The sequence below is a fragment of the Leptinotarsa decemlineata genome, unplaced genomic scaffold (genome assembly GCF_025532065.1).
Source record: "Leptinotarsa decemlineata unplaced genomic scaffold, Ldec_3_MD MMD2_tig00002974_RagTag_RagTag, whole genome shotgun sequence".
In the NCBI taxonomy this organism is placed as follows: domain Eukaryota; kingdom Metazoa; phylum Arthropoda; class Insecta; order Coleoptera; family Chrysomelidae; genus Leptinotarsa; species Leptinotarsa decemlineata.
This window is the reverse complement of record NW_027412578.1, coordinates 11,992,888-12,020,755: the sequence shown is the minus strand read 5'-3', so window position 1 is coordinate 12,020,755 and position 27,868 is coordinate 11,992,888. Positions and strand designations below refer to the sequence as shown.

General features: G+C 36.2%; 1 protein-coding gene across 1 annotated transcript in view; it reads right to left on the bottom strand.

Annotated features, from left to right (window-relative positions):
• The window catches only part of LOC111506880 (uncharacterized), a 128,049-nt gene extending 100,855 nt beyond the window's left edge, over positions 1-27,194 (bottom strand). The window contains exon 1 of the mRNA XM_074177482.1: positions 26,946-27,194. Coding sequence (XP_074033583.1) covers positions 26,946-26,994 — 49 coding nt within the window. The 5' untranslated portion in view covers positions 26,995-27,194. The remainder of the gene's footprint in view (positions 1-26,945) is intronic.
• Positions 27,195-27,868: the final 674 nt, after the last annotated feature.

The window sequence follows — 27,868 nt, the reverse complement described above, 5'->3', positions numbered from 1 at the left end:
CATGCACACTGAAGAAGCGTGTGTCTAGCTATATGCAGATAAGAGATGAGCAAATGAAATGACAGAAGATCTAAAATAAGTGTTACTGAACAATCAGTGAAACAATAAACTAATAAAATTTCTGAAAGACATCAAATTTCTACGAAAAATATGAGTTACCTATTCACTTCATGTAGTCAATGTAATATAAAAAAACATATCGGTCGGTAGCCAAGCGGTTCGGCGTGAGTGATTTGTTCACTCACTCGAATTGACTGCCGTGTTGGTCGGTGGTTCAAGCCCTAGTCTGAAAGATAGATCTTCACTTGCTATCATCCAACCCGTGTTAGGAATCACACGTTAAAAGGTAAGACCTCGTTAATCCTCAGCTCGCACAAGTTTCGACTTCTGAGGGTCGTCGTTCGTAGAGGTGCGACAGCTGGTTAACGGAAAAACAGATTTTAAACAGTTATCATGTGAATTACTGTGAAGCCAATAAACCCTAACGGTTGAGGCTTGAATAAAAAAAATTCAAGAACATTTTGTTGTAAATTGTGATCGATTATACAATTGTTAATAATACAGCGAAGGAAAAGAGACTCTTCATCATGTTTTTTACAGATGTTAGGTCCAGCAGAGAAACTGAACTAAGTTTAGGAGGTGAAGTTCAGAAGAAAATAATAAAAATCCTTTGAAAAACCCGAACAAATCATTTTGAAAACAATGATGTTGAGAAAGATGCCATGAAACTTCAGAAAAAGCACAGTGAGGCCAGAAGATTTGAAAAAAATTAACGAACAATACAAAATAATCTAGCGCAATGAATTATTTTAACGAACTTCTCATTGGCTGAACAATCGGTCACCATTTCACTGCGAGAACATCATGGAAAAGAAAAACTTCTCGAATAATAAATATAGTTTGAAAAACTGGAAGACACTCTTTCAAAGAACATCGTAACCTTATTTGTAACCCTCTTTTGCGCAGCAGGCGCTGATAAAAAAATACTTTTCTCAGATGAAGATATACATGTAAAGTGAGTTCGAATTATATCAAGGAAGTTACGTACAGTGCCATCTGCCCGCGAATAGATCAAGTAACAATGTCACTATATCAAGGAGGTCACGTACGGCGCCATCTGTCCGCGAATAGATCAAGCAAAAATGTCGATAATTATGCCAAATACAGATCCCGAGCTTGAGAATTACAAAGAAGCGAACAAAAAAAGATACATACATGCAGGTGAAGCTGAAAATGTGTGTTAAACAAAAATATGTATCAAAATTTTTGGGATACATTCGACTTGCCAACGTAACTCGATCGATTGTTGTACTCGATAAAGGAAAATCCTGTGTGGACTTTTCCATGCTGTCAATTTTTGATAGCCAATCGGTATTGTGGCTTCCATGAACGCGAAATAACATGCCATTACCGAATGCTATTGTGTTACCGCGTATCAACTTTATTTCACGTGATGCATGATTAATTAGGCGATCGTATCAAAATTCATGAAGGGCCTGTGATATTCGATGTGATTTTGTTGCATGAAGCCGCCGATCAGTTCATTAATTTGTTGCAGCTATATTGGATGTTGTAGAGGTACCGATCGGTTGCTTCGACGTCAAGCAATCCACGCATATGCCTGTTCAAGAATATTTTGATTAGATTATTTCAAGAACAACTTTGTGTTTGTGCATGTATTCGATATTTAGTATGGATGATTAATATTCAGTTAATCAGTTTAGTGATTCAATAATTTTTCTGAAAAAAGGTTGGTTGAGTAACGGAATCAATTTTTTCTCCAAAAAACAACAATTGTTTTCTTGCCGCCGTTTCGAATTTGAATAAATTTTTCTTCAGGGCTCTGAAAGTAGTTTTGTCGGGTTGATAATATTACTATTTTGAAAACCATCAGACATATTAGATACATATTTAAAAAAAAATAAAAAGCATTGCAACAACCAAAATTTTCGCGACAACACCAACACAAAACGACATGAAACCGTTGAGACCTGAAGAATTTTATTAAATTCGAAACTTTGGCAAAAAAACAATCGTTTTTTTTAAGGAAAAAATTGATCCTGCTACCCAATCAACCTTTTTTTAAAATAATTAACACTGTTCATTTTTGAAGTATTCATGATGATCAGATTGTTTCGAAAGTTTTGTCCGTTTCAATGAAACATCTCAATAAATATTTGTTTTACTATGTCATGACATAGCGGTAGATGATTTTGTATTCTATATACTGATGCTGTTCTACTATGCTGATGCTGTTACTGATGCTGATACTGGTGCTGTTCCACTATGTCACGACATATACTGCGTGACATATACTGTGTGACATATACTATGTGACATATACTACATGACACATACTGCATGACATATACTGCATGACATATACCGCTTGACACATACTACTATGCAGATGCTGACGTATCATATACTGTGCGGTAGAGAATTTTGTACCCTATATACTGATGCTGTTCTACTATGCTGATGCTGTTACTGATGCTGAATACTGATACTGATGCTGTTCTACTATGTCGTATCATATACAGCGCGGTAGAGAATGTTGTACTCTATATACTGATGCTGTTCTACTATGTTGATGCTGTCACTGATGCAGATACTGGTACTGTTCTACTATGTCGTGACATATACTGCGTGACATATAGTCCGTGACATATACTGGATGACATATACCGCATGACATATAGTGCGTGACATATACTACTATGCTGATACTGATGCCGTTCTATTATATCGTATCATATACAGATATACAGCGTAGTAGAGAATTTTGTATTCAATATCCTGATGCTGTTCTTGTATGTTGATGCTGTTACTGATGCTGAAACTGATACTGTTCTACTATGTCATGACATATACTGCGTGACATATACTACTATGATGATAATGATGCAGTTCTACTATTCTGATGCTGTCACTGATGCTGTTACAGATGCTGATACTGATACTGGTGCTGTTCTACTATGTCGTGACATATACTGCGTGACATATACTGCGTGTCATATACTACTATGCTGATTCTGATTCTGTTCTACTGCGTGGTAGAAAATATTGTACTCTGTATACTGATGCTATTCTACTATTTTGATGCTGTTACTGATGATGATACTGATACTGATGCTGTTCTACTATGTCGTGACATATACCGCGTGACATATACTGTGTGACATATACTATGTGACATATACTGCGCGACATATACTGCGTGACATATACTACTATGCTGATGCTGATGCAGTCGTATCATATATTGTGCAGTGGAGAATTTTGTACCCTATCCACTGATGATTGTTCCATCACTGAAATGTAATCGATTTTTCGAGTATATTATCTTCAGTATCCATTTTTGAAGTACGTCGAGTCCGTTTATTTGATTATTGTAGGCACTTCACCGAGCTATTATTCCGTACCTCATTTGTGATTCCACCAGTGCGAAGTATACAATTCTCAAGTATCTTTTGTCAAGAAATCTCTTGATATGTTTAAACTTTGCTATGAGGCTTCTCAATTTGAAAGTGAGCTTTTTTATGTGAGTGTCCCATTTCATGTGACTATCTAAGTAGACTCCCAAGTATTTTATGTTTTTGATTATGGGTATAGTGAAGGTGTTTTTATTGTCGGTGATTGATAGATGTGAATTATCCGGAAAATTGGTTTTGGTGATTGAAAACGGAAGACATTTTGTCTTATCGAAATCAATCGTGAGTAATTTGGAGTCAAACCATTGTTTCATTTTGAGAAAATTTTTCTCGACTCTGCCAAACAACTGTTGCCAATTTTCACCAGAATAGAAGATTGCGGTGTCATCCGCGACGTTGATTATGTGGCCTTCTGTATCAACATTGTATAAATCATTTAGGTATATGTTGAATAAAATGGGGCCTAGTACTGTACCTTGTGAGACTCTGAATTCCACAGTTTCAAGGTGACTGAGTATGCCGTCATTTTTTACGCATTGCTTTCTTCTTTCTAGATAACATTCCATCAGTTTATATAATATATTGCCTCTCAACCCTGCACTTTCAAAGGTTTTTAGGAGTTTCAGGTGACACACTGTGTCAAAAGCTTTTGCTAAATCCACGAATATGCACAGAGAGGGGTGACTTTTTTGAAGCGTTTGATATATTTTTGTAGTCAATGATTCAATTGCATCATCAGTGGATCTAGACTCCTGGAATCCACCCCCAAGGGGAAAACATAGAGGTTGAAACATTGAATTTTTTCAGTTTTGCAGTTGGAAACCTGGAGTTTTGGGTCGAAAAAATATTGTAACTATTTGTTTGAAATGGTCTGCAACGAAACTAAATGTGACAAATCTAATTCTACGCAGGCCAAGCCACGGGCAACAACTAGACATATATGAATCGACGTGTACTCGTAAACCTATTTGGTCTTTTCATAACTAAATGCTACGTTCAACCGAATCACGCTGTTATTGAAGGTGATAAAACTGCGTTTTGTGTTCTCGTTTGGATCATGCTCGAAATAGAACGACTAGACGTGTACTAGAAAAACCGTAAAACCTGCAATTGTATAAGCTTTTCATCCACTCCGGTGAAATTTAATTAAACATGCGAATGATGTATCACCGTGAAATATCGCCATTATGTTATTGTGTGCTATGAACATGCACGATGCAGAGGCGTTCCAGGAAAATGGATTCGAAAACATTTTCACATCGTCAAACACAATAACAAATGTCAGTTTATTCATTCATCCATTTGTTTACTATTATAATTAGTTAACATGAATAATGGAATGATCAATAACGAATTATGTTGAATTTACTCTATGAGGCACTATAAATGTAATACAGAACGAATTTCGATCGTTGCACATAAGAAAAAGAAGTGATGGTGGTAATACCGTTGAGAAGAAAAACAAGGTGTATGAGAAAAAAATAACTGAAGTATATCAAAGTATGGAAAGGAGTGGGAAAAAAACTGCGCAGGAGTCCGGTATCTATCGAAAAATATCAATAAAATATTTGGGGGTAGTGAAACTACCAAAGCTCTGTTGAAGCTTTGTTAAAGCTACTCTTCGGTTTTCTCGAACATGGTCTTCCGGGGAGATTTTCAAATGTACTTTTCCAGGTTTTCTATTAGTGGTCTTTCCATTGCTCATCGGTCCGTTTCCTGAATTTTACACCTCTTTGCTGATAGAACTTCCTTATGTGAAGGTGACGATCCATGTCTAGCACACTCAATGGTTTCACTTATAATGTCAGGACAGACAATTCCGCGTTCTGATTCGATAAGTTTGTTGGGAGTTGAAATGGATATCAATATGTCTTGGCACAATCATGTCACTGAAATTGCTCCTTGGATCAATTGGTGAAAGTGGAACATTGGGCCACAGAGTGTACCGGAAACCCACACACATATACACACCAGAAAAAATTCTAACCACCAGCCATAACATAAGAGGGAGTTAGTTGAAAATTTGGTTGAGATGACACCACGTATCTATGAACCTGATAGTCTTTCTGTGATACTCGTATACCAAAAAATGCCATCAAAGGAAATCCGTATAGCAGAGGAGCATTAAAGCGGGCCATACAACCCAAGAGGTACAAGTAACCAGGTTCAATTCAATGCCATAGAAACTCATACATCGGTTTTCTCCAAAAAGGTACATGTCTTCGAACCGGATATAATAATGTCAGGACAGACAATTCCGCTTTCTGCTTCGATAAGTTTGTCGAGGTTTGAAATGGACATCAATATGTTTTGGTACAATCATGTCACTGGAATTACAAAGGATGCTTCTCAAAATCGTGGAACACAGTTCCGAATCAAAGAAACTATACACACCTCAGTAACTTTTGATGCTTTATAAAGATCAGATGAGACCTTCTTTGGAATATCATTCCCATGTATGAAGCTTCGCTCCCAAGCATACCCTGAAGCTGCTGGATATCCTGAACCACCGATCTGCAGTGGAAGTGTTGAGATTTCTCTGCCAGGTGGAGGAGAAATGAGTGTTCCTAAATGACGATCCCATATTGGGGTGTGTGCATTCGTGTCGAAAGGATGTACGACTCTGAGCCCACTTACAGATCCTTCGAGGTGCCAGATCTCCTGGACGTACAGATCTTTTCCTGATAATACGAACTACCACTGTAATGGTTCTCTATTTCCTGGCTATTCGTGTGAATTGTTGGACCATGGATCTCTGTGAACTCAGCATCCAATTCTGATTTCATTAAAGAAACAGGCATAGACTTAATGATATCAACTGTTCTACCTCTGTGGAATCAAGATCAAGAGATTATCAGACCTCCAGTCCTCGATGCTGTCGATACAGAAGCCTGAAAATAACTTGTTGTGTCCTCAAGAGCAATGTATTTTATGAATCTTCCATTCACCAAACTTTTGAGCAGCAAGAGCAGAATCTGCATAAGAAAAAGAAAGAATCAAGGCGATGATATCATAAATCTACCTTTCATCAAGCTCTTGAGCAGCGAGAGCAAAATCTGCATCAGAAAAAGGAAGAATCAAGGCGATGATCCATACAAACTAGCCGCGGAAGGGCTTGGCATGGCTGAATCTGATATGTCACCAGGTACAACTGACTCACAAATCGAGTTTGTGTCGTATCTGACGAAGTGATCGCAGAGTCCAACTTTCACCAGTTTATCAGAAGCTGGATTCCTTTGATCTGCTGACTGTTTCTACTCGTATACAATCGAATTTGGTACCAAAAGATCAACTTTCACTGAATTCAGATCAAAAATGACTTGTAGATATTTTTTTGGCTTCAACAGAATTCACATTTGGAGAAAACAATATTTGCAAGGTACTTTGGGTCGGATTCTAACGAAAGTAAGTCCTGTTTTATAGATGAAAGCCAAAAGCCAAAATTCAGACTAAACAGTTCAGACACAGGACACTTATTTTTTTATAGAATAGCACTGTCATTTTAACTATTTTTCAATTTTGCAATTCCTTCATCATCACCAATTCTGATAGATGCGTGTTTTATCATGTTATAAATGCACATGATATCCCTTCCCTTCCCTTGAGGGATTCATCAATACGAACCCTTTTCTATTTAATCTAGAGAAAAATGTTACAAAAAACGTTTATTGTCAGTTCGTGTGAAAATTGAAATACCTCAGGGACACTTCAATGTTTGTCTGGTATTTCAATTTGTTGAGTGGCACCGAACCCATGAATAAGTCGCTATGTTTTTACATCTAGTAACACGATACAGATGTAAAGAGTTTAATATGAATTGGCGATATGCACCATGTCCGTTCAATTCAATAAAAGTGACTGACGTGGATTTTCTCCAGTTAGAGCTGGAAAACTTGACAGTTTTCTCTGTGCTTTTCAATAGTAAACATATATAATATTACTCATTGAAGAGCATTTTGTAGCTAAGAACTTATTTTATGAATATCTATCATCATCAGAGCCAATATATCGGTAACTTTTCTACAAGTATTCAATATAAAGTAGCATTTGCTTACAACGAATTGTGTTCAAGTTTACAGTACTGCTACTAGGTTCAATTCCCAGGATATCTGTTCAAAATCTGACTCGCTATCTCAGTTTCTTTAGGAACTGGCAATGTCTTAGTAAGGTCCACGTCGGTAAGGGTAGTTTGTAATATCCTTCAAAGCACGTTGTATGTTGTTCACAGTTGGTGCCTGAGGGAACAGATGTTTGTCAATCCTAGCAAAACAGTGATAATCCCCTCCACCAGAAAGATAAAATTATACGATCTAACGCCACTTCACCTCAATGGTGGGGTCATTCCATCTGGAATGGAGGTGAAATATCTTGGCTTTGTCCTTGATAAAAAACTCACCTGGAACGTTTACTTGGAGAAAGTTTCACACAAAGCCTGACTGTCCGTATGGACCTGTCAAAGGATTTGTGTTGAAAATTGAGGTTACGTTCTGAACAAATCTATTGAATTTATGTGATGATTGTCAGACCAATGATCACTCATAGTGCAATTGCCTAGTGTCCGAAGGCTTTAGAGGAAACGGCCCAGGCGAAGGTCTCTGGCTCACAGAGACAGGCTTGTCTGGGCCATCAGAGGTGCCATCAGTACCACATCGTCAGCGGCCATGGAGATCCGTGTCCACATTTTCCTAGAGAGAGAGGCGATGGACTGTGCACATCGCCACAACGATGTGCACATCGAAAGTCACAGCATTGTGGAAATGACCTTCGACTTTATGCCTCCGACTGACAACTACGAACTATCTTATAAAGTACTGTTTCCGAGTAGAGAGGACTGAATCCTCTGGGATAAGGAAATTTCAAGAGCTGATAGTTTTTGGTTCGAAGATGGACCTTCCGGTTTCGGTGGAGGTGTTTTCAGTAGCAGACCGAGGACAGAGATATCAGCTTGCCCAGGAACGTATGCGACTGTATTCCAAGCGGAAATTTAAGCTATTGAATTGTATTCTGAGATATTGGAACAATCCAACCTCATACACAAGTAAATATGTCAATACGTCAAATATTCATATTCATATTGGTTGAAAGTGTAGCTTTCAACATGGGATAGTGCGAACATAAGATCAATGCTTGAGTTTCTTCGATTTTTCCTGTAAGTATGATGGTCGTTTTCAACTTATATGAAACACGTGTGTCAAAAAGCCTGGAAATATGCTCAAATATGCAGTTTTGGGACATTTCATTCTTTTGCAATGTGTAGTACAAGCGGGCAACAGCATAGCATGAGTTAATTTGCTTTTGGCACTAGTGCAAAAAATACATACTTCTTGTACGATTTTAGTTCTTATACATGAATCCTAAACAAGAACCTGCTCCTGAAACATGAATGAATCATTCAATTACAGGAGTATTTTGTTCCAAGACATACGCAAAACTTCAGTATCTCAGTAGATACGCATAATTCAGTTCATGAGTATTACATTCTTTCCCCGTGAGTTAACCAATGATTGACTACTCTGAACAATTATCAAACTCGACTTTATTTCACTTCAGATACAACAAACACTTCGAAAAAAAATTCAACTATTATTCGAATGTCTATCGCATTAGATCGCTCCGCGTACCGCACTTTCACTTCCACCTGACTATCTCGATGGGCGAGTGGATGGCAATCGAAGGCCCTGGAACATTAAAATCGGAATTCCATCTAAGCCGGTAACATTATTCCCGTTACATCTAGAACGGCAGCGAACATCGAACATTCACGCGCTCTTGGCTACGTCACAATTGGTTTATGGATGCCAGTGGCGGCCGGCGTTATTTCCTTTAGGGCATGATCTACAACAGTAAGTATATAAGAAATAGAATAATAGTATCAAGAGTCTCAAATTGTATCACTGTGGTACAACAGTAGCTGTGGTTTGTGATCTATTTCATGAAAAATATTCCATAAAAAAGTGAATTCTGCATCTGAGCGATTTTCACATTCATCTGCAAATCAATTGCTTATCAACAAGTAACGAATCGTATGGAGAGAAACGACATCGTATTTTGAAATTTTAAACTGAATTCCAAGTAACCATTCTTTAAAAATGATTATTTTGAAGAAAAGATTCATATTATTTTTATTATTATAGTGAGAATAGTCACTGAAAATTCAATATTGATTTTTTGTATGTGAAGATGTGCAAAAATCAACGGGTTTTAATTTTTTCAAATGCTCTTGAAACTATTTAGAAGTATTCGTTTCAATTTCATATACTTTAACAAATTTGAAATTCGTATTAAATTCACACTGCAAAATTTTTGTGTGAGAATTCAAAACGAGGCATGTTGAAATTTGTTGTAATGAGTGAGGTGTATTATTCAAGTATCCACGAAAAAGAGTTGTTTTCTCAACTAGCAATATGCACCTGATTCACAATAATAATAATGATTTGGCAATTCACAAAATAGCTGATGAATTTAGGAACGTTTCATTTCGATATTCATCTGAGATGGATAGTTTCCCAAATATTTAAACAAAAGAAATAAAGAAGATATTCATGAAAATGCTACTGAATGCAAAATCTGAACAGAGATTCATAAAAAATTTTGACTTAGAAATGTTGACTTCTGGAAAGTGAAAACATCTGTCTCCAACTTTCCAACAGTTTTTTTAGTAACTTTGAATAACGATTCATCTTCCTACAAACTCATATTTTAACGAAATTTCATCGTATTTATGTATAGAGCAAACTTTCATCACTCCTATCTCTTCAAATATGAAAGTGGTGAGTATCAAATTATTAAAATTTTGGTTGTATGAACTGAAATTACAATCCAATTCTCGAACTGAGATCAAATGACTTTGCCGATGCCAGCATTATGAGGAATGAGAGATACGCATTTCCAATTTTTCAATACAAAATACCAATCGATTGTTGGATACGATTAAAACGAATCCTGTGCTCATTATTCTTTTCAGATATATTCATATTTCAATTAATTTAACAGCGATACTGATTCATGTATTCACAAAGGGATTATTTTTAGAATCGTTCATCCGTACTGATACGTGAATTTCATTACGTATCTGAACATAAACGAGTTCAAAATAAACGTGTTTCAAAATGATATACGTTTCTGTATGTTAGTGTGTCCATCAGTGATATTGAAAACAACTTGCTGCAATCGGAATGGAGGAAAAAAATTGTTCATATCACTCACAAAATCACTCATCAAAATTGTTAATAAAAAGAATAATATGTACCGCAAATGGAAACTTGATCCAAACAACGAAATTTTGAAAAATGAATACATGGATATTAAGAAAAAAGTTGAACAATCAATTAATCAAGCGAAAATAAAATATTTTAAAAAACGCATAGAAGAGAATAATGCCTCTACTAGACTTTCGAATACAGTTAACGAAATTCTAAAAATACCAAATTGCAGAAAAATAGGTGAAATTGAAAATGAAGACGGCGATTTGATTACGGAAACTAAATTCGAAGCTATATTATTCAACGATTTTTTTGTAGGTGTAGGAGAGAATTTATCATAAAAAATTATTAAAAAGCAAAACTATAGAAGTAAAAAAAACATAACAGTAAATTCCATATTTTTTGAGCCAACAAGTGAAAGATAAGTCGAAAATATCATTCATCAATTGAAAAATAAAAAAGCACCTGGATATGATGGGATAAAAGGAGAAACATTAAAGTTACTCTCAAAATACATAAGCAAACCACTAACAAGCATCATAAATAAATCATTCGAATTAGGCTATTTACCTAAAGCTTTCAAAATATCAATTGTTACTCCAATACACAAAAGTGGAGACAAACAAAAAATCACGAACTACAGACCAATATCTCTCATTACATATTTGACCAAAATAATAGAAAAATAATGAAAATGCGACTCAATAGTTTTTCAAACAAATATAATCTTCTATCATCATCCCAATTTGGCTTCAGAGAGAAAAAATCCACACAAGATGCCATCCTGAAGCTGACAAACATCATTTATGAATGTGTAGATAATGACTTACCAGTAATAGGAGTTTTTCTCGATCTGAGGAAAGCTTTCGATACAGTTGACCATCATATACTACTTGAAACATTACATGAAATCGGTGTAAGGGGAATGGCATATAATTTACTCGAAAGCTACTTAACTCATAGAAAACAAAAAGTTAGAATTGAAAGCGATATAAGCTCAGAAAGAATAATTACCTGTGGAGTTCCTCAAGGAACAGTAATGGGACCCTTATTATTCTCGATATATTTAAATAATCTATTTTTGCAAGAAAAAGAAGGGAAAATACTCAGCTTTGCAGATGACACAGTCATTATATATACTGCTGACAACTGGCATGACTTGAAAACAAAAACTGAAAATGACTTGAATAATTTAAAAGATTGGCTCGATAGTAGACTTTTGTCCATAAATTTTGAAAAAACGTTTTACTTACCATTCAGTAGTCGAGAAGCATCTCTGCCCAATTATATCTTGAAAATACAGCAAGATATTTCGATTCGACCTGAAAACAAACTAAAATATCTGGGAATAATCCTTGACCCACACCTAAGATGGGACGAACATATTTCATATCTTGCTAAAAAGTTGCGTTGTATTCTATTTCGATTCAAACAAATCAAATCGTACCTTGCTTACAAACAAAAAATAATTGTCTACCAAAGTTTGGTGGAAACGCACTTGAATCATGGAATAATCGGGTGGGGGGGTGTATCGCGAACTTACCTTAATATACTTGAAGTGTCTCAAAGAAAATTTCTCCGAATGATTTGTGATAAAGGACCTTGATACTCAAGTGACTCTCTCTACTCAGAAACAAAAATGCTAGATATTAGACAGCTTTATCTCAAACAAGTATGTATTAGACATCACATTAATGGAATCGAAACGAATGTGACAACTCACTCCCATTCTAGAAGAAAAAAAAATGAGTACATCGTTCCACGAATGAATAAAGCAATAGGACAAAAAGGTTATCATTACTTAGCTCCCAAAATTTACAATTTCATTCCGGGAATCTTGAAAACAATAACGGTGTTAAAACAATTCAAAATAGAACTTATAAATTTCCTAAGAACAATTGATAGAAAACAAATCCATAAACTTATTGAGACTCAATAATACTGACCATGGTAAGTTTTATATTGGTATCCGCTTCACTTCTTTTCTGAAAAAAAAAACTCTGCAAAGAGGAGCCGTGGAAGACCGTCTGTGTTTACAGATACTGCAAAATATAACTATGTTCGTAATTGAAAATCAAATTGTCATTGTAGAAAACACATCTGATTCTTTCTACAAATCAAAATGTTATTTTCTTGCTGTATATACCTAATTTTAGAAATGTTTTATGCAATGTTTCATGCATTATTTAATATTATGTGTATGTGTATGTATATCTTATTGTGTATGTGAATTTAAATTTTTTGTTTAATTGTATTTTGTATTTTTTACCTATGTATTTTTTATTTCAACCACATACAGGGGTATACTCCTCAGTGGTATTGTGATTTATTCATCACTCCTGTAAATATTGTATCTTTTGCTGTACTTTACAAAGATGAATAAAGTCGAAGTCGATATTGTCTGAATATTTGTCAGTACGACACTGGACAGTATTTTATAAAAAATTCAACTTTCTTTACTTCGATGAATATTCATATCCTCTCAGATCAACAAGTGGACCATTTCAATGCCCGTCTATGTATTCTGAGAATTTGAAATATTCATCTCAATTTCCATAATATGCAAAACAGAACCTGGGTAATATAACCCGTGAATTTTTAATTTGTTGATATTTCTCAAGTTGTTTTTGAAATTTCAGAGTTTTCCAAGTTCTATTATTATTCGACTACACAATTAACAACGTTGAACGTCTTTATTCATTGACTGTTCAACATCGCTTTTGCATTCATAATCTTCACTAATTTTTTCAAAGGACAAAACACCAACACTACAAGAAAATCCTTGAGGCGTCCTGAAGACAGTGCCTGTGCAAAAGTAGCGATTCACATTGGATTTGAATCGGTGGAGATTAAATCTTGAACAGTGAAGATCTAGTAGGTATACTAAGGATGAGCAGCCACAGTCCGTCGCGTATTTCTGATATGAACCGCTCTTGGAGGAATCAAATGTGCTTGAAATCCTTCCGTGAAAGTATCTATAGAAGAGAGACAGATCCCTGATCTTTCTCCAATGCTCCAGACTCTCAAGGTTGCAAGTGAGTGATGTTCGTGTTTCCAGTCAGGTGGATGACTCTTTTCTGGATGGCATCCAGCAGCTTCAGGGTATGCTTTGGGGCGGAGCTCCATACTTACGAACAATACTACAAAGAAGGTCTGATCTGAGCTTTATAAAGCATCAGAAGTTGCTGAGGTGAGTACATTTTTCTGGTTCGAAACAGTGTTTCAAGTTTTCGAGAAGCAACCTTTGCAATTCTAGCCAATTGTGCCTAGACATATTGGTGTCCATTTTAACCCCTATGAAAAGAGGGTTAGAGACAATATGGATCCCTGAGGAATACCAGCGTTGATGGTAAAAGTAATCGAGAGATACTCATCGACGACCACTTGCAGGGAACGTTTTTTTAGGAAGCTGGAGAGCCATACACAAAAATGATCCGACCAGCCAAAACAGTTACTTGATTCTCGTGATTCGAATGCAGTTCATCGAATTCCTTCTTCATAATAGGCAAATTTATTTTATTGATCCAGGGGTAGCTCTGAACAATACTATCATTAGTGGGATTTTTGAGCTCATGGAGTTCGTTTCATTTTTATAGAACGTGTTGTATTTTCGAAAGTTCATTCATCACCGATATTTCTATGAATTCAAGAGTGGACAATAAATAATGAATTCCGGTTACTCTATTGAATTGATTTTCAATTGTCCTGTTTTGATTATCAGAGCAGTGATAATTTTACCACAAAATTCAATGGAATTCAAAGTTGTTGACATTTGATATTAACAGGGAGATAAAATGGGAGGGTTTGAACATTTTCAACTGAAAGAACAACTGATTGACCCTGAAAAGGGTAATTCCATCACGTACCGTGATTATTCAACTTCATGTGATCCATGAAGTTGAATAAAGATAAACATTAGGAAACGTTATGTTGACCTGTATAAAAAATAGTATGGAATTCAACAATGATTCCCTTATTTGGCCCTTACTGAGAAATCACAAAAGTTGAACTTCGATTCTCAATTATCCCGAATACTTTTTCGAAATGTTTTTTAATTGCCACACATAGACCCAGATGATTCAATCAGCAACTCCAACCGCAAAATCTTTACAGATATTTCATAACTCTAACTGTATTCGTAAGATTCTGAAACACCATATAGCAAATTCACTTTTTGGCAGTATAAGTCTTATTGAAGTAAATGTAGATGATTCTGAAGACATGAGTTTGAAATTTATGAGAAAAGCTCTAACTGTATACACGTGGGTCAAACTGGGTGAAAAATTATGACATGTTTCAAGAAACACGTTTCATATGTTATATTCCATAGATATGATAACTTTACTGTCACTAATCATAATAAATGAGAACTTTGGATGAAGTTTCAGTTCTACATATCGAACAAGTGGAACATTGGATGAAGTTTCAGTTCTACATATCGAACAAGTGGAATATTATTCAATAGTTTTCAAGAATCAGTTTTAATGAATGAAGTTAGCTCATTATGAAGGAATGTATCTTGCTGGAAATAATTTATCAGTTTCTCATGCAATCCTGGATATCACAGTCGAATGAAAAAAATCATCATAAAATAAATTTAAGACCTGAACATGAACATAAACATGAACATAAACATAAGCAAAGTATGCCTTTTTGATTAATTGTACCCGTCCCAAATAGGAAAAGATTCCTACATTTTGTGTATAAAGATGAAAAAATTCAAACCTCTCAATAGATCTTATTAAGCATGTCGGAAGCTCATTAGCTCCAGATAATAACATAACAAGGTTAATAATAACTAACAAGGTTAGCATCTTCAGGAGAAGCAAATTGATACTGAAACTAAAGACAAGGGTTAGCTGTTTATATACCTAAAGTTTTTTGATCCGATGCGGACTTGGTTTGTTAAGTCAACAATAGATTAAAAAGCGGACAAATTAATTTGCAGGTAGTGGTTCCACTAGTTAATTACCGAAAAATCAATTAGGATAATCATCATTTGACAAACAAAGTTCACATAGGACCAAAAAACTTCAGGTATATAAACAGCTAACCCTTGTCTTTAGATTCAGTATTAATTTGCTTCTCCTGAAGATGCTAACCTTGTTAGCGAAACGCGCGTCGAGTGCAAAAATATCAGTTTGGTGTTAGGGTAATTGATCTCTAGAAATAGTTTTCAACTTTCACAGCAAAGGTTCCAATCTCATTGTTCAAACCCATTTTTGTGAAAATCTTAGTGTTTTTGGGCACTTTCATCAATATGGCTTTCTGGAGACCGTTTGAAACAAATGATAACATTACTTGAGAGGAATCTGTGTCAACCGACAGGGATCCGGAATTTGAAAATAAGGACTTGCATGTTCAAGTTCAGCGAGTAATTTTTAATATTCATGAATGCTTGAAGAAGGAAAACTGTCACACTTCACAGTGAATGCTATTGTGAATAGAATATGCGAGTTAACGAAACTATCTCGTTCGGCAGTTCTTCGAGTCATTAAAATAGGGGATGTCATTGACCATGCAATGAAACAAAAACAAAGGAACAACAAATTCGCAAACGTTGATGGTGCTATAAAAGATGTGATTCGGCGAACAATTTATGGTGTATACCAAAAAAATTAAGTACCAACCTTGGAAATGATTTGGTTTAAATTACTCGACTATCTCGATTACAAATACAAATCTTTAAAAACTCTATGAGGTGTCTTATTGTCTTGTGGTTTCAAATATGAAAAATTCAACAATCGGATGGTTATAATGGAATCGACACGCATTGTTCAACTCCGACAAGAATATTTGAGGCGAATGAAAAGCTACCGAGAATCCAGCAGACATATAATCTACCTCGACGAAACTTGGTTTGACACCCATGATGTTGTCAAATATGGCTGGGTAAACGAAACCAAGTATTGTGCTTTGAACACACCTTCTTCAAGGGGAAAACTTGTTATAATTTTGCATGCCGGGAATGAAAGTGGATTCGTAACTAACGCTTTGCTTCCGTCGGCCAAAAATATAAAAAATTTGTCTGCTGGTTACCACGAAGATATGACTGCGGCTTTATTCGAAACCTGTTTCAGTGAGCAGCTTCTCCCAAATAATCCTCCGAACTCGGTTATTGTTATGGTTAACGCTTCGTATCATTTTTGGTTATTGACTACAATACCAAACAATAACACTAAAAAAGCAGATATTGTTAATTTCATGCGAAATCATGACATGGAAATACCCGAAAAGATCCCAACGAAAAAGGTATTACTGGTGACCATAAAACAACGTAATTTCCAAAAAGAGTATATTATTGATTCGATGTGTGAAACACGTGGTCATATTCTCTTACGTTTGCCTACATACTATTGTGTTTTCAATCCAATTGAAATGGTTTGGGCCACAACGAAAGAAAGCTTGCGGAAATGTAATCAGTCACCGACTTTGAATGCTGTAGTGCTTAACAATATAAGGCAAGTGGTGCATGAAGTAGGTAATTGTGATATGTGGAAGAACTGTGTGGCCCACGTTATAAAAGAAGAGAACAAATATTATGTGCAAAGTTCCATGAATACGATCGTTATTCAACCCGATGATGATTCCACCTCATCCGAATATAGCGAAGAAGAATTTTGATTTTTCTAGCAATTTTGTTGGCCTCTATGATTTTGTAAATATATGTTGGATGAGAGTAGGGTGTGGGGAACTAAAACTCTCCAAAAGCTTTCGCAGAACATGCTACCGTGGCCAAGCCTACCCAACCTAAGGTGAAAGGAATCGTGTCGACAGCTGAATGGCTGCAGGGTGATATGCGGTCACGAACGATTCCTTGGGGAACTGGACGAAACCTCATTGTGATCAGCCTTCCTCTGGTAATGCGGGGCTTTGTTAGAGGTGACCAACTCTTTCCTTGCTACTCGTGGGAACACACATGAATGAAACAAGCACAAAAATAGAAATAACCAAACCAAAAACCAATCCCGAGGCTGGACAGAAGTGCTCACCTCAATCTAAGGCGGTGGCTGGGGATGAACAGAAATGTCCACCCATATCTCCAGCTTGGAATGAGGCTGAACATAGCAGATCACCTCTTGATGTAATACAAAAGCTGAGGCGTAAGCGCATTTGTGGCGCCGAGGCCAAAAGGAGAGAGAGAGAGCGAAAGATGCAGGAGTGGCAGCAACTATAAGTGCACCCCCCTCCTCCCCGACTCCACCTTCAACAGCAAGGGCACTTCCTGCGGCAGGCGTTGAGAGCTCCGCCTTGAATTGAGGCAAGGAACCGGCTGCCCCTGCAGGAAAGCTCTCTTACTTCTGCATCTCCACGGAGGGAACCCCAAGAAGGTTGAAGAAGCTGCACCTTCCAAAACCTTCGCGGAGATTACCGTGAAACACCTCAAGGTTGCCAAAGAGAGTATGTGTTCAGCGAGTCTTGGCCTACACCTGCCAGTATAAGGTGACCTGTTCACCTTCCTGGAAAGGTGACCAAGGAGGACAACTCCTCGGGAGGATGTACAATGGGTCACAAGTGGCCCAAATACTGTGGGATTACACTCTTCCTCCCTACTCTACAGACAGAACTCACTCATGACTTCTTTGATTCACTGTTCTATAACGAATGAATTCCTATGTATCCCTCTTTCAAGAAGACCGAGTCCGCGTTATCAGTTAAGTAATCCGCATGACGTACATCTAGAACTAACTACGGTTTTTATTATACACTAAATCCAAGAATAGTAGCCTGGCAAAACTGACCTACATGAATATAAACACATAATAATCTACCTATTCCTTTCACGTTCATCCTCCTGGAAAAAATACAACCACCTCTTCATTTTCGTGTCGAAACTTAGGAGCGGTAAACCGAGATCGTCTTATTAAAATTCTCTCTACCGCATGAGCAGCTCTTCCTAATTCCGTTTTTATTACATTGTTTTCGAAGATATTAACTCAGCCTAATGAGATGCTTCGAGAAGCCAAGATGATATGACGACGAGTAATTATGAGATTACTGGGATTTATCCTTTGTTGTACCTGTATCTTTCCAGACTTTCTGGAAAATACGAGGGAACAAATCTTCAGAATCTCGTTATGTCAGAAGTTTCCGTAAGTTGGAGGGCGTGCAATTTTTAATTTACTCCAAGAGGCTGTTTATCAACGGTAATTACTAGGGGTTGGTGTATTTTTTGATTAATGAACCCTAATAAGTCGCAATATTTTGGGTAGCAAATATACGTCTGCAACATTCTTGAATATGTTATGTGACACCTTCCTTGATTTGTAGAATTCAGTCCGATAAACATATTTTTCTGAACATGAAAGAAACGTCGAAATAACATTTTGAAAATTATTTATAGCATCACAATGATGAGTTTTTCGAAATTATGAGTTCTAATTCACGGGGTTTTCTAATTCACAAATATCTTGACCGATAGAACAAGATTTGGAAAGAAAAGAGTTTTTGTCTGTTCACCAGATGAGAAATACTTTTGATTGAATGTCGAACACAAACAAATACACACTGAATATATTCAGCTATCATCGCCTTCCTCGATTTAAAAAATGATGGGCCTATTTCATTCATAAACAAGACAGTAATAAATGAACCTGAAGCAAATCAACTTTGAACGTTCAAGCCAGTCTCAATATACCTACACAGTAGGTTTAATGGACTGACGCCAATCATAAAACAACTACTCCCCTGGCTAATACCACGAAGGGCGTTGGATTATATGCGACAGGCGTCAGTGCAGGAATCTTCACAGAAAATTTTCTGCATATGCAATTGGCAATACAACTGAAAGAGTCGACCTTCAATTCTGAAACGGCACACTTGCAGGCCAGTTTCGGGTTTATTAGCCACTCATCAGTGCAAGATAGTGACCATCATCGACCTAAAGTCAATGATATTCCACAATCTTATCTGATTACCCTGAAGAACATGGAATTTGATAACAAAAAATGCTCAACTGAAAGAATGAATATTCATACAGGGTGATTACTACGAATTTATTGTACGAAGTAATTGTAATCATTATCAATATTGGATGCATTTCAATTATTGGTATATATTTTGTGTAATAGTAGAATAAATACACTGAAATATCAAACTTGTGTTGGTATTTTATTCAGAATTACATGGTACCGTAACAAGTATCTCTATAGTAACGTTTTTCAACAAATGCTTGACATGATTTTTCAAACTGATATATTTTTGTCATTTATGAACCAATTCAAATGAATCAAACACAAAAATGTGAAGCTTCCAATAATACATCAGTGATACACGCACAGACAAATAGGCAACGATCAGACCCATAATGATGAACGTACATTTTCTACTCAATTTCTACGGATCTCCAAACAAAATTGAGTGTGAATTTCATTAGTTTCGACTTCCGTTGTCTGATATGATATAAATTGATTTGAAAACCCTGAAAGGAATAAAAAACGCGGACTGCGATTCCAAGAATTGCATTTACCGGATACCCTGTGAGTGCGGAAAATCCTATATTGGTGAAAATAGGAGGCCATTGAATGTTCGCATTGCCGAACATAAAAAACACACACATCAGGGAGAAGAAACCAGCAAATCAGGAATAGCAGAGCATGTTTGAACCCATCAACATTACATCGAGAGGTCCCAATCTTTGATCATCCACAGGGAGAAATATTGGTTTAGGAGGAAATTCAAAGAAGCCACATACATGTTGTTCAACAACGTATTGTATCAAGCTAGAGTAGATATACGCAACATATGGAAACCCATCATCTTGCAAAAAATGGCCAACTCTCGCCAAAAGGTCACCTCCCACCAAACAAGTGAAGCAGAAAAAGGAAAGCGGGGATAAGTGAAAGTACTCGAATGACCCATAAATAGTCATCTCTTGGAGGAATCAGTCCAGTCATCACCCGAAGACGATTGTCGATACTAACAATCGAAACGTCGTGAAGTAACTTGGCTTGGAATCTCTCAATTGTTCTATTTTCACTTGTATCAGACAATGGGAGTTTGAACTGGTGAAATTCATCATGAAACATTTTTTCCAAAACACTACAAAAGCAAGCCATGGACCTGGTCTACCCATATTCGAAATGCGATAACGTCAGTTATAGGACATTGGCATATGTGGGTGAACCAACCAGAAATATTGCCCGTTTTTTCAAGAAAGAAGACGTAAACGTAGCTTACAGAACGAATAATCATCTAAGTAAATGTATTAAAAACAATAAAGACAAAACTTCGGTGTCGGATAGATCAGGAATATACAGTGTCACCGATAAAGTCCGCATCAAATGGGAAACTTTTTTATTTATCGTTTTATGTGAAATTCGATTTTGGCAGTAGATTTTACTTGAGAAATGATGTCAAATGGCGTCTACAAAATAGGTCACATCACGAAATGATGTTTCCTAATGTTCCGTTTTGTTCTAATTCATATTGTGAGGCCATTTGCTCATAAAAATACTCAAGTACTGTATATTTTGGAAAGCCCCGTTGAAACTAGATGAACTTTGCATCAAGTTTGACAACTTTTATTTTTCAAAATTTGTTTTCAACATCAAAGAGGCTCTTAAAATATTATTATATATAAAAAAAAAAGAAATTCGGTGACGAGTTTAGTTAAAATAAATGATTTAGTACAGGTGTGCTTAAATTTTGATAAGTAGAAAAAGCAGGAATGCGGAAAAATAGTGAAAATATAAAATACTTATTATGGGTTTGAAACTTGGTGTGTGGGTATAAAATTACAAAAGAAAATGTTTTTATCCTCTGATATCTTTGGATATTTTAAAGAATAATGTCATTTTTCGATGTTTCTTTTTTTAAATGTCAATTTTGACAGGTTAAGGAAATCACGTGACCTATTTTGTAGACGCCATTTGACATCATTTCTTAAGCAAAATCTACTGCCGAAATCAAATTTCACATAAAACGATAAATAAAAAAGTTTCCCATTTGATGCGGACTTTATCGGTGACACTATATAAGCTGACTTGTGGCTCTTGTTCAAAACTGTATATTGGCCAAAAAGGAAGAACATTTTGCCAAAGAATTAAAAACATAGAAGTAGTTTTGTTCCACACAATTGCAAACCACCTTTCAGCAGAAGGGCATGAGTTCAATCATGAATACGATGTGTTACATTCAGAAGAGAAGAGTTTGAAACTCAATCTCCTAGAATGTTCAGAAATCAATAGATTCAGGAATTCGGGTAATTTACTGAATGATCAATTAGAATTGAGTAACTCTCCGTTACTGAATATTTTTTCAAACGTGGAAAATGGAACATGAGCTCAGGTAATTTAATTCATTACAAACTTAGGTAAAAAATCAGGTACTTGAAATTCAGGTACTTCAAATTGTAGAATATGGTATATATATATATATCATTAAATGTGTAGAATTAGTTATTAAGACATGCCCGAAGAAGCCATTGTATGGCGAAACACGTGTTGCGTTTTTGTAAAACTATCTAGTGAAAATCACACAATAAAGTGTTTTTAGAATACGTTCATGAAACATTGTCAATCACCTTCAAAATTAAGTGTTTTTCTGATATTCCGAATGGGAAGGAATGAATGAATGACGGAGAAATTATAATTCAAATTGGATTGATTCTTGAAAACATTTCTCATTTGGTTTTCGAAACTTAACTATCATTGGAAACCAATTGTGAATGCTGCGACTAATATGATTCGCGAAAAAAACATCCGTCAGTTTATCAATATACTCCTTTTTCCCCAGCAAAAGTTCCTGCAAACCCAAGTTGACAACTACATATGAACTTTGTCGAAGTGGCAGTTTACAGGAAGAAATGAAACCAGAAACGGGTGAGTAAGTGCAGGCAATTTGCAGGGTGTCTGTATCCGAAGGGATGTCCCAGGCGGATTCTCATAAATAAATGTATGAATCCGGATAAATTCCCAAGACGCTTGAAATTATGTTTCATACATAAACAGGGAACATCGGGCAGGCAGCAAATTAAAAGACAAGTGATGAAGGGACAGATCGGTCACTTCAATAAATGGAAGGAATTTCATCAAGTCAGTGAGGGTTCGTTTTGAATTAATATTGACGAGAGTTTATTCCTCGAAGGAAATTACTGATTTAACTGCCCTCTTCGCTCATTGTTCATCGTCAATTTATTTCCAGAAGAATGGTGTTTTTTATAACGTATCGGGTGGTACCACAATGGGCAGTCCTTTAAGTCCGGCAGTGGCAAATTTTTTCATAAAAATTTTTAAACAACGGGCCTTAGAGCAACCGGCTGCGTTATGTTGGTGACATATTCGTGGTAAGGCAAGATGATGAAGAGACACTACCATTTTGTATTATGTCTGAAGTCTTTAGACCCAAACATACAATTCACAGTGGGACGAGGAACCTAAGAGCCTCTAGCCTCCTTGGATGTTCTTGTCAACAGATGTGTAGATGGTACAATGACCAACAGAGTGTACAAGAAACTAATACACGTACACACCTGAAAAAAGTTATAACCACCAGCCACAACATGAGAGGGAGTTAGTTGAAACGTTGTTTGAGAGTGCACCACATATCTATGAACCTGAGGGTCTTTCTGGGGAACTATACTTGTATCACCAAATGATGCCTTCAAAGGAAATCCGTATAGCGAAGGAGAGAGAATGTAAAAGTAACCTCAGCTAGGCTAGTCATTGAAAAATTTTTCCTTTCCTATGTTGGAAATATTACAGACCGGATTTAGAAGAATTTCAGATGATCACGACGTAAAACCAATATTCAGACCAACAAGAACTATTTGCGTGAACCATGAAACACTACCATTTAAACTTCAGTGCTATGGCTTTAGAGGATTGTCATATAACATGCTTTACAGTTATCTAACAGGCAGGAAGCAGTTAGTAAAACTCCAAGGAAATACATCGCATATTGAGAATAGTTCATCAGGTGTACCACAAGGTTCGGTTCTGGGTCCTTTTTGTACTTCATGTGAATGATCTGGTAACCATTGACAATAAAGGAAAGTTCACACTCTTTACGGATGACAACACGAATCACAAGACCGCTGCAAACCACTTTTATATATGGGAGCAAGAAGATATACAACCACCTTCCAATGTGCTATAGGGAAATAGTAAATTTAAAAAAAAAGAAAATTAGTTGAAGGAGTGCTTCTGTGAAAAGCCTACTACGACTTAAAGGAATATTACGATAATGTATTTTAACTTTCAGTATTTTAGATGCTTAAGTATCTGTAATGATTTATTTATATATTATATGTAATGGTTTATATATTGTTTTATTTATGTGTATTCGTATATTTACATTTTTTATCCCTATAATGATTATTCACTGTATATCATAATTTCCAACACTCACATTGTGTAGTAACTTTTTCATCATAAACGCTCCACAATTCAGACTCAATTTACCACTCTACAGGGTGATTCAAAAGTACTTTGACAAACTTCAGGAGGTGATTCCTCACAATATTCTAATATGAATTGTTCAAATGAATAAATGTCCGGAAACGCTTCGTTTCCAAGATACAGGATATTGAAGTTTTATTTTTATTTTCGTTTTTTTTTTAAATAACTTTTGAAATACTGAACTCAATTAAACGAAACTTGGTAATAGGAGGTTTTTGAGGTGTCTAATTCGAACCTGATGTTCTTATTGCTCTTACTCGTAGGGGGCGCCACCTACACGTCTTTTTCTTTTTAAAAGATTCATAACTTTTTTGGGCGTACTTCTAGCACATTTTTCAGTAAAAAAAATCGATTTCTCTATCATATCTACGTAAATAAGCTACCCTTGTTACTAGTCGCTGTAAGCAACCGTTTTCTGAATATTTGGACTTGAAAACTTCAAGTCGATTTTTTGATAATCGATGCATGTTGAAGTTATTACGAATATTTTGCTTTTTTCACAAGAATGCTTTGGAGATGAATTTGACGTTTTACTCGTTTGAAGAGGTAATTACTGTTGGGTACGTTCCTTCATGACATCCTTAAGCGAAATAGTTATTTTTGTATCAAGGGTGCATTATCAGTATTTGTTTTAATAAAATTTGCAAGAAATGTCAACATTTTATTTCAGGAAATTTTGAATATGTAGAATAAACTAAAATAAACGAAACCAAATTGTATTCAGATAAATTGTTGGAAGTGTCCACCTTCAGCGAAGATACAGGCAGTCAGTCGTCTAGTCATTGAATCTTGTACCCGCTCAAAAATTATTGGTGTGTTTCTTATTGTTTCACAGGAGTCTACTATTCGGTTTCTTAGATCTTCCTCGTTCACTATTGGAGTCTTATAAACTAGTGACTTCAAATGTCCCCAGTAATAAAAATCTATCGCGTTTAGATCTGGGGACCTTGGTGCCCACGCCTGGTTAGGTTCTTCTACACCCCTACCGATCCATCGATTTGGATAGACTGTGTTAAAGAATTCCCTGGCTACAACGCTAAAATAGGCCGGAGCCCCATCCTGCATAAACCACATGCGAATACGAATTTCTAATGGTACATTCTGAAGAAGTCCCGGCAATTCATTTTCTAAAAAGTGTCTGTAAGTTGCGCCATTCAGTCGGAGCGAAAGAAAGAAAGGACCTATCAAGTAATTATCAATTATTGCCGCCAATACATTTACAGAAAATTGATACTGATAATGCCTTTCACTAACTGCGTGCGGATTTTCGAGAGCCCAAACATGGTTGTTATGAAAGTTTGTGATAGCATTTCGGGAGAAGTTTGCCTCGTCCGTGAAGAGAACAGATCTTAAATATTGAGGATTTCCAGCCAATTTTCTCAAAAACCATTGACACATAGTAATGCGTTGGGAAAAGTCTCGTGGCAAAAGAGCTTGTACCCTTTGAATATGGTATGGATAAAACTGTTGATCGTGGATAATTCTCCAAACTGTGGACTGAGTAGAATTGACAGCTTCAGCAATTACTCTTGTGCTTGTTTCTGGATTCTCCTCGAGAGCGTTCAAAACAGCTTTTTCCAACTCTGGGGTTCGGACTGCTCGTGGTCGTCCAATAATATGAGCTGCCCTCTTAAAGCTACCTGTTTCTGCCAAACGACGGTGGAGACTAGCAAATGTTGGAGCTGAAGGCAGTACTCGATTAGGAAATTGCTCCTGGTAAATACGTCTTGCTTCGCGCGCATTGCCATCCGCAAGGCCATAAACAAAATGCATATCGGCTAAATGAGCTCTATTGTTTAAATAATCCATTTTTTCAAAATAAGTGTTTTCTACTTCCACTTACGGAAACTTCAACAAAACGTCTAACTGTCACAAAATATGTAATTTACCAAAACTACTCACAAACGTCAAATTTATTTCCAAAGCATTCTTGTGAAAAATGCAAAATATTCGTAATAACTTCAACATGCATCGATTATCAAATGATCGACTTGAAGTTTTCAAGTCCAAATATTTAGAAAATGGTTGCTTACAGCGACTAGTAACAAGGGTAGCTTATTTGCGTAGATATGATAGAGGAATCGATTTTTTTACTGAAAAATGTGCTAGAAGTACGCCCAAAAAAGTTATGAATCTTCAAAAAAGATAAAGACGTGTAGGTGGCGCCCCCTACGAGTAAGAGCAATAAGAACATCAGGTTCGAATTCGACACCTCAAAAACCTCCTATTACCAAGTTTCGTTTGATTAAGTTCAGTATTTCAAAAGTTATTTGAAAGAAACGAAAATAAAATTTCAACATCCTGTATCTTGGAAACGAAACGTTTCCGGACATTTATTTATTCGGACAATTCATATTAGAATATTGTGAGGAATCACCTCCTGAAGTTTGTCAAAGTACTTTTGAATCACCCTGTATAATACAGAAACATCTAACCCATATCGAACCTAAAAACCCATATGATAAGGAAATTTCAGGTGAAATTTGTGACTTATCTATAGGTGATGGAATTTATTTACTATTTTCTCCGTAATCTGCACACAAAATACTGTTAAAATAACTAGTTAAATATCCTACAATTTTTTCATTTCAGACCTGTGTTAAAAAAGTTGTAGTGGCTTAGGTAATTTGATGGAGGTAGTATCAATTGTAGTTACCTGTGGTGAATGAATATCAACATATGAAGCAACTTGTACTATTCAAATCACTGTTGAAGAAGCTACTGTGTTGGTGAAGAGTAGCTTTTCAAAATGAAGGTAGAAGTATACGACTCTGAAAACCCGGATTTCACGATCATTCTGTGTGACTATTTTGCGTGGCATTATCTCCTCATGGGACAAGAGAATGTTAATTTTCATCGTGGTTTACATTCTCATAAAAACGTACAATTCCCTTCCCTCCGCCACTCACCTTCTCCCAGAAGTATCAACCAAAAAACGAGGAAAAACTCCGAAAACATGTCTGTCACCTGCAGGCTCCCTCTAAGTCCACAAACACTTCATTTTTGAGCGGCAACTCGACCCGAACACCACTGCGAAAAACTTTCAAACGCTAACCTCAAAAGTGCGCAAAACGGTCTCGATGAAAGCGGCGTCGGCAGCGTTTATCGAGGGCGTCGAGCCGCGTCGGACCACCGTCGTCAGTGGAGACAAGAAGCGCTGGACCGAGAGTCACGCTGAACGAGGTTGAGCTGGAGGAGGCACGTAGTGCGCAGGCGCTAGCTTCGGCTGCATTGAGAGCACGAGAGGGGCTCTAATTTCTGGTGATTCTGTTACTGTTCACAAGAAGTTTTTGGTTGTGAATGAAGAACTATTGGCAGTTGTATACCATTTACCAATTGAGATTAAAAGGCATAACATGTACCAATAAATTTGGAAAGTCTGTAAAAAAGCTTCTGATTTCGAAGAAATCAATTGATTTTAATTACTGTGCCTCAGTACCTTGTACTGGTATTTAAACTATGTGACGTTTTTAACTTTTTGTTTAATGTTTACATTTAGCTCTGAACTGTATAGTTGAAAATGTTTACGAAGTTGATACTGTAATTTTCTATGCATTTACTTTTATATTTTTATGCTTTATAGTTTTTATATTCTCATACTCACAATTATGTGTTGCATGAGAATACTCATTATTATTACAGATACAGATAATTTATTCATCATTGAAGTTTTTTACACAATGGCACAAAACTTATCAGACTAGTCAAAACATATTATAGTATAACAACTTATAAAAACATTATAGAGCTCACAAGAAAATAGGAAAAACTCACAGACAGTGCATCAAACAGTGAGGTACTCCTCTATTCATTAAGGTAATTGAATAATGTT